The sequence below is a fragment of the Rana temporaria genome, chromosome 6 (assembly GCF_905171775.1).
Source record: "Rana temporaria chromosome 6, aRanTem1.1, whole genome shotgun sequence".
Lineage (NCBI taxonomy): Eukaryota > Metazoa > Chordata > Amphibia > Anura > Ranidae > Rana > Rana temporaria.
In genome coordinates, this window is record NC_053494.1 from 207,474,832 (window position 1) to 207,483,666 (window position 8,835).

General features: G+C 53.2%; 1 protein-coding gene across 2 annotated transcripts in view; it reads right to left on the bottom strand.

Annotated features, from left to right (window-relative positions):
• IHH (Indian hedgehog signaling molecule) overlaps positions 1–8,428 on the bottom strand; it is a 152,602-nt gene extending 144,174 nt beyond the window's left edge. Inside the window, exon 1 of one of the 2 annotated variants that reach the window (XM_040358171.1) lies at positions 7,760–8,422. In XM_040358171.1, coding sequence (XP_040214105.1) covers positions 7,760–8,059 — 300 coding nt within the window. In that variant the 5' untranslated portion in view covers positions 8,060–8,422. Of the gene's footprint in view, positions 1–7,759 lie in introns of both variants that reach the window. The other variant, XM_040358172.1, reaches the window with a different exon arrangement.
• Between the last annotated feature and the right edge of the window lie 407 nt (positions 8,429–8,835).

The window sequence follows — 8,835 nt, forward strand, 5'->3', positions numbered from 1 at the left end:
ACAAATTGAAGCCAAACTCCAGATTACACTTTACAACAAACAGTTTGGAGAAAATAAAGATTTTACATAGTGAATAAACTGTAAATGTAAATAAAATGTCTATGTGACACTTGGTCTTTCTGACACTGTGCACGCTCCTTCATCATAAAGGATTTACATAAATAACAGCTGATCGTCGTAAGCACCCCTGCCAGTGTTAAATGGTTTGTCCCATCCCTGTAAACTGGTAACACTGGGAAAGAGCTTTAAAAAAAAAAAACAGACTCGCTGGCTGGATTTCCAGACGAAAATAAAAAGAAAGAAAACAAATACAGCCGCCACATCTAAGAATTTGGAAAGACGCAATAATAATAATAAAAACGTTTGCTTTTGGCTTTATTACTGCTTCAATGGGCTTAACCACTTCCCTACGTCCACAGATGGGATCTCCCACCCGGGGTGGACATCATATGACGTCCTGGGCTTCCCGGCCGTCGCGACCCCGGTGCGCGTGCCCCGCGATGTCCGTCGGGCACCCGCGATTTGCCATGATTACAGCAGGACTGTGGATCTGTGTATGTAAACGCACTGATCCACGGTCCAATCAGAGGTGAGGAGACCGATGTTGGGTTCCCAGTACAGAGGAACACAGATCAGTCTCCTCCCCTTGTGAGTCCCCTCCCCCCTACAGTTAGAATCACTCCCTAGGACACATATTTACCGTATTTATCGGCGTATACCGCACACTTTTTTGCCCTGAAAATCAGGGCAAAATCGTAGGTGCGCGATATACGCCGATACCTGCTTTCCCGCGTCCAATTTTGAATACTGCGCCGGCATATACCGAGCGCAGTACACTCGTGTATAGTCGGACAGTCTCGGCTCCTCTCGCGCTCACGTCCCGGACGTACAGGACGTGAGCGCGAGAGTAGCCGAGCCTGCCCGACTATACACGAGTGTACTGCGCTCGGTATATGACGGCGCAGTGTTCAAACTTGGAGCGGGAAACAAGCGCGGAGGACGCCGCAGAAGGACGCCGGACCCAATGAAGAGGACACCCGAAGCCGCAGACGGACCGCACAAGACACCAAAACTGTAAGTACACAGGAATGCAGGTCCACTTTAGGGGTGCGCGCTATACACCGGAGCGCACAATACCCCGATAAATACGGTAACCCTGTTCAGCGCCCCCTAGTGGTTAAAATGGAGGTTCACCCTAAAAACGATTTTTTACATTAATAGTACAATAGTAAGGACATTTCATTTTGGCAGGTTTGGACTGATCATGTATTGATCGTCATCCATGTTTTATGTTTCATTATCAATGATCGGTCACCTGTCCCCTTTGGCCTCCCCCGGACACAACGCCATCACCTTGTCTGCGCCCTCTGTTCATTCTAATGGGCGCCACACCTATCCAAGGAGCAGTGAAAATCCTTCGACCATAAACCCGGGTCATAAGACTGAACGCCGTTTACAAATAACAAATGTGAAGTCGTCCATAGCAACCAGATAAACATTTGCCTGACGCTCAGAAAACCAAAAGCAAGAACAATCGCTGCGCGTTATTGTGTATTTACACTTCGGTAGTAAATCAGAGGGGAATGTCACCGGGCATGTCTTCTGCCTAATCACCAGAATCAGGAGCCTTGCCTTCATTCATCCCACAAGCACTGCCATGAAGATGACCAGTGAGGCGCCAATATGCGATCCGTGACCCTCATCCCTCCTCACTCCCCTCATCCCTCCTCATCCTCCTCACTTCCCTCATCCCTCCTCAACTTCCTCACTCCCCTCATCCCTCCTCATCCTCCTCACTCCTCTCATCCTCCTCACTCCCCTCATCCCTCCTCACTCCCCTCATCCATCCTCACTCCCCTCATCCTCCTCACTCCCCTCATCCTCCTCACTCCCCTCATCCTCCTCATCCTCCTCACTCCCCTCATCCCTCCTCACTCCCCTCATCCCTCCTCATCCTCCTCACTCCCCTTATCCTCCTCACTCCCCTCATCCCTCCTCACTCCTCATCCTCCTCACTCCCCTCATCCTCCTCACTCCCCTCATCCCTCCTCACTCCCCTCACTCCTCACTCCCCTCATCCTCCTCACTCCCCTCATCCCTCCTCACTCCCCTCACTCCTCACTCCCCTCACTCCTCACTCCCCTCATCCTCATCACTCCCCTCATCCTCCCCACTCTCTTCATCCTCCTCACTCCCCTCATCCTCCTCACTGCCCTCATCCTCCTCACTGCCCTCATCCTCCTCACTCCTCATCCTCCTCACTCCCCTCATCCTCCTCACTCCTCCTCCTCCTCACTCCCCTCATCCCTCCTCACTCCCCTCATCCTCCTCACTCCTCATCCTCCTCACTCCCCTCATCCTCCTCACTCCCCTCATCCCTCCTCACTCCCCTCATCCCTCCTCACTCCCCTCATCCCTCCTCACTCCCCTCATCCTCCTCACTCCTCTCATCCATCCTCACTCCCCTCATCACTCCTCATCCTCCTCACTCCCCTCATCCTCCTCACTCCCCTCATCCCTCCTCACTCCCCTCATCCCTCCTCACTCCTCATCCTCATCCTCCTCACTCCCCTCATCCTCCTCACTCCCCTCATCCCTCCTCACTCCCCTCATCCCTCCTCACTCCCCTCATCCCTCCTCACTCCCCTCATCCTCACTCCCCTCAACCCTCCTCATCCTCCTCACTCCACTCATCCCTCCTCATCCTCCTCATAAATATATCACAATCACAGTACCTATATATCACAGTACCTATATACCACCATCACAGTACCTATATATCACCATCACAGTACCTATATATCACCATCACAGTACCTATATATCACCATCACAGTACCGATATATCACCATCACAGTAACTATATACCACCATCATACTACCTATACACCACCATCACAGTACCCAGAGTTTTTTTCTCAGAAAATAGGTGCAGGAACGCAACCACGACCCCGTTCAGATTTCAGAAACAGTAGAAGGGTCTTAAAGGGGCATTAAATACCAGGATTGCATTACATACAGAGTGTAGAGTTCAGGGGGGTTACACACAGAGTGCAGAGCTGTCACTTGTAAACACAGACACCAGACTTCTGTCTTTACAAGTGATTGTGGTGAGCAGGCACCAAAGGGTCTGAGCCAGAGGTGGTGGACCTGAGTTCCCCCTGAAAAAAAGCCCTGATCAATACCTATATACCACCATCACAGTACCTATATATCACAGTACCTATATACCACAATCACACTACCTATATACCACAATCACAGTAACTATATATCACAGTACCTATATATCACCATCACACTACCTATATATCACCATCAGAGCACCGATATATCACCATCACAGTACCTATATATCAAAATCACAATACCTATACACCACCATCACAATCACAGTACCCATACACCACCACCATAGTACCCATATATCACCATCACACTACCTATAATCACCATCACAGTACCCATATATCACCATCACAGTACCTATATATCACCATCACAATACTATACACCACCATCACAGTACATATATCACCATCACAGTACCTATATATCACCATCACAGTACCTACATACTACCATCTCGTTACCCATATAACACCAATATTACCTATATGCCACCATCACAATACTTTTGTACCACCATACCACTACTACCTATATACCACATCACACTACCTATACACCACAATCACAATACATACTGTACATACGACCATGAGAATACCTACCTACCATCACACTACCTATACAGCACATTAACACTACCTATATACCACCATCACACTACCTATATCACATCACATTACCCATATAAAACCATCATATTACCTATATACCACCATCACAATACCACTACTACCTATACACCACAATCACACTACATACATACGACCATGACAATACCTACCTACCATCATCATCACACTACCTACATATCATGATCACATTACTTATATACCACTATCCCACTACCTATATACCACCATTACATTGATTATATACCACCAATATATCAATATCACACTACTAATATTTTGTCTTGTGCCCTTATCTGTACTGGCACGCTCTATTTTCAGCAACTTCTCTGGGGTTTCTCTTTCTCAACTTTGACATCACTTCATTGTTTTTACTTTTTTTTACTACTGTCATGTAGTTATCTGTATGTCCTCACCTATGACATCATTACAGCTTCAACATCTACCATCATACCAGTTTCAGTTTCTCACTAGTGATGAGGTGCCATCAAATTTTCACCTGTGCCATCACCCCACCTTCATCCCCTCACTTGTGCCATCATCCCACCTTCATACCCTCATCTGTGCCATCATCCCACCTTCATCCCCTCACTTGTGCCATCATCCCCTCACCTGTGCCATCACCCCACCTTCATCCCCTCACTTGTGCCATCATCCCACCTTCATCCCCTCACCTGTGCCATCATCCCACCTTCATCCCCTCACTTGTGCCATCATCCCACCTTCATCCCCTCACTTGTGCCATCATCCCACCTTCATCCCCTCACTTGTGCCATCATCCCACCTTCATCCCCTCACTTGTGCCATCATCCCACCTTCATCCCCTCACTTGTGCCATCATCCCACCTTCATCCCCTCACTTGTGCCATCATCCCACCTTCACCCCCTCACTTGTGCCATCATCCCACCTTCATCCCCTCACTTGTGCCATCATCCCACCTTCATCCCCTCACTTGTGCCATCATCCCACCTTCATCCCCTCACTTGTGCCATCATCCCACCTTCATCCCCTCACTTGTGCCATCATCCCACCTTCATCCCCTCACCTGTGCCATCATCCCACCTTCATCCCCTCACCTGTGCCATCACCCCACCTTCATTCCCTCACTTGTGCCATCACCCCACCTTCATCCCCTCACTTGTGCCATCATCCCACCTTCATCCCCTCACTTGTGCCATCATCCCACCTTCATCCCCTCACTTGTGCCATCATCCCACCTTCATCCCCTCACGTGTGCCATCATCCCACCTTCATCCCCTCACTTGTGCCATCATCCCACCTTCATCCCCTCACTTGTGCCATCATCCCACCTTCACCCCCTCACTTGTGCCATCATCCCACCTTCATCCCCTCACTTGTGCCATCATCCCACCTTCACCCCCTCACTTGTGCCATCATCCCACCTTCATCCCCTCACTTGTGCCATCATCCCACTTCCATTCCCTCACCTGTGCCACATCACATCCTCACTGGTGCCATAATACCATCTTCATTCCCTCACCTGTGCCATCACTTCACGCTCATCCCCTCACCCCTGCCATCATCCCACTTTTATCATCTCATCTGTGCCATCATCTCACCTTTATTATCTCACCTGAGCCCCCCACCTAAGTAATACTCCAACCTTTGCCCCCCTAACCTGTACCATGATTCCACCTCTTGGCCCCCTCACCTGTCTCGTACCCCGACCCTTGGGCCCCTCATCTGTCTCCTACCCCAAACCCTGAGCCTCTCATCTGTTTCCTACTCTCACCCCTGGGCCCCTTACCTGTCCCATATCACCAACCCTGGGCCCCTCACCTGTCCCATACCCCTGGGCCCCTCACATGTCCCATACCCCAATCCCTGAGCTCCTCACCTGTCCCATATCCCTGGGCCCCTCACATGTCCCATACCCCAATCCCTGAGCTCCTCACCTGTTCCATACCCCTGGGTCCCTCACTTGTCCCATATCCAAATCCCTGATCTCCTCACCTGTCCCATACCCCAACACCTGGGCTCCTCACCTGTCCCATACTCCAACCCCTGCGCTCCTCACCTGTCCCATACCCCAACCCCTGAGCTCCACACCTGTCCCATACCTTAACCCCTGTGCTCCTCACCTATGCCATACTCCAATCCCTGCGCTCCTCACCTATCCCATACTCCAATCCCTGAGCTCCTCACCTGTCCCATACTCCAATCCCTGAGCTCCTCACCTGTCCCATACCCCAACCCCTGAGCTCCACACCTGTCCCATACCCCAACACCTGGGCTCCTCACCTGTCCCATACCCCAACCCCTGAGCTCCACACCTGTCCCATACCCCAACCCCTGAGCTCCACACCTGTCCCATACCCCAACCTCTGAGCTTCTCACCTGTCCCATACCCCAACTCCTGAGCTCCTCACCTGTCCCATACCCCAACCCCTGAGCTCCACACCTGTCCCATACCCCAACCCCTGAGCTCCACACCTGTCCCATACCCCAACCCCTGCGCTCCTCACCTATCCCATACTCCAATCCCTGCGCTCCTCACCTATCCCATACTCCAATCCCTGAGCTCCTCACCTGTCCCATACTCCAATCCCTAAGCTCCTCACCTGTCCCATACTCCAATCCCTGAGCTCCTCACCTGTCACATACTCCAATCCCTGAGCTCCTCACCTGTCCCATACTCCAATCCCTAAGCTCCTCACCTGTCCCATACTCCAATCCCTGAGCTCCTCACCTGTCCCATACCCCAACTCTTGGGCTCCTCATCTGTCTCATACTCTTGCCTCTAAGCTACTCTCCTGTCCCAGCCCCTGAGCTCCTCACCTGTCCCATACCTCAACCCCTGAGCTCCTCACCTGTCCCATACGCCAACCCCTGAGCTCCTTACCTGTCCCATACCCCAACCCCTGAGCTCCTCACCTGACCCATACCCCAACCCCTGAGCTCCTCACCTGACCCATAACCCAACACCTAAGCTCCTCACCTGTCCCATACTCCAATCCCTGAGCTCCTCACCTGTCACATACTCCAATCCCTGAGCTCCTCACCTGTCCCATACTCCAATCCCTAAGCTCCTCACCTGTCCCATACTCCAATCCCTGAGCTCCTCACCTGTCCCATACCCCAACTCTTGGGCTCCTCATCTGTCTCATACTCTTGCCTCTAAGCTACTCTCCTGTCCCAGCCCCTGAGCTCCTCACCTGTCCCATACCTCAACCCCTGAGCTCCTCACCTGTCCCATACGCCAACCCCTGAGCTCCTTACCTGTCCCATACCCCAACCCCTGAGCTCCTCACCTGACCCATACCCCAACCCCTGAGCTCCTCACCTGACCCATAACCCAACACCTGAGCTCCTCACCTGTTCCATACCCCAACACCTGAGCTCCTCATCTGTCTCATACCTCAACTCCTGAGCTCCTCACCTGCCCCATACCCCAACCCCTGAGCTCCTCACCTGCCCCATACCCCAACCCCTGAGCTCCTCACCTGCCCCACATCCTAACACCTGAGCTCCTCACCTGCCCCATACCCCAACACCTGAGCTCCTTACCTGCCCCATACCCCAACCCATGAGCTCCTTACCTGTCACTTTCCCCCACCCCTGAGCTCCTCACCTGTCCCATACCCCAACACCTAAGCTCCTCACTTGTCCCATACCCCAACACCTGAGCTCCTCATCTGTCTCATACTTCAACCCCTGAGCTCCTCACCTGCCCTATACCCCAACCCCTGCGCTCCTCACCTGTCCCATACCCCAACCCCTGAGCTCCTCACCTGTCCCATACCCCAACCCCTGAGCTCCTCACCTGACCCATAACCCAACACCTGAGCTGCTTACCTGTCCCATACCCTAACACCTGAGCTCCTCACCTGCCCCATACCCCAACACATGAGCTCCTCACCTGTCCCATACCCCAACCCCTGAGCTCCTTACCTGTCACTTTCCCCCACCCCTGGGCCCCTCACCTGTCACTTTCCCCCACCCCTGGGCCCCTCACCTGTCCCCTGGGTCCCTCACCTGTGTCATGAGCCGGTCCGCCCCGGTGTTCTCCTCGTCCTTGAAGATAATGTCCGAGTTGTAGTTTGGGGTGAGTTCCTTGAAGCGCTCCGAGTTGCGGGCGATCTTGCCCTCGTACCTCCCGCTGGCACCCAGGGTCTTCTCGGGCACATTGGGGCTGAACTGCTTTAAGGAGAGCGGGGTGAGCTTGGTCAGTTTTCGCCTCCTGCCCACCACCCTGCCCGGCCCGCAGCCTCGCACCGCCGGGCTGAGGAGCAGCAAAGCGCCGCAGAGCAGCAGCACGATCGAGGGCAGCTGCATGGGGCGTCCGGGCTCCCTGGGGCTGCGGATCACGGGAGCTCCATCCGCCGGCACCGGGGGGGACCCTCCGTCTGTGCGATCACAGGTGTGCGTCCCGTCCAGTCACTTGTCCCGGCACTCCACGGCTCTGTCACCGGCTCTCCTCTCCCGGGATGCTCGGTGCAGCGCTCCGCCGCCTGTCCCGTGTTGCTGAGTGTGTCCGCTCCCGGCGCTGGCCGCCCAATAAATAGGAAAGGCGGTTTGTTTTGGCACATGGATGGCAGAAGGGGAGGAGGGGGGGTGCTTTATACCGGGACTGCGGAGCTCACACTCACTTCACGCCCACTTTATGACACGACAAGGGGCTGCCACCCCGGGCGGCTCTCAGTCTCCGGTCCCATCACCCAGCGGAGGGACCTGATCTCCGGACTGTCATGTGCTGGCACTGAGCTGTCACCGAGCCCGACAATTCCTGCCAGTCCCGATATCCTGTCCTTATAGTGCCACCGCGTCCTTATAGTGCCACCCTATCCTGTCCTTATAGTGCCACCGCGTCCTTATAGTGCCACCCTGTCCTGTCCCTATACTGTCACCACGTCCTATAGTGCCACTCTGTCCTTATAGTGCCACCACGTCCTTATAGTGCCACCAAGTCCTTATAGTGCCACCCTGTCCTTATAGTGCCACCCTGTCCTGTCCCTATACTGCCACCACTTCCTTATAGTGCCACTCTGTCCTTATAGTGCCACTCTGTCCTTATAGTGCCACCACGTCCTTATAGTGCCACTCTGTCTTTA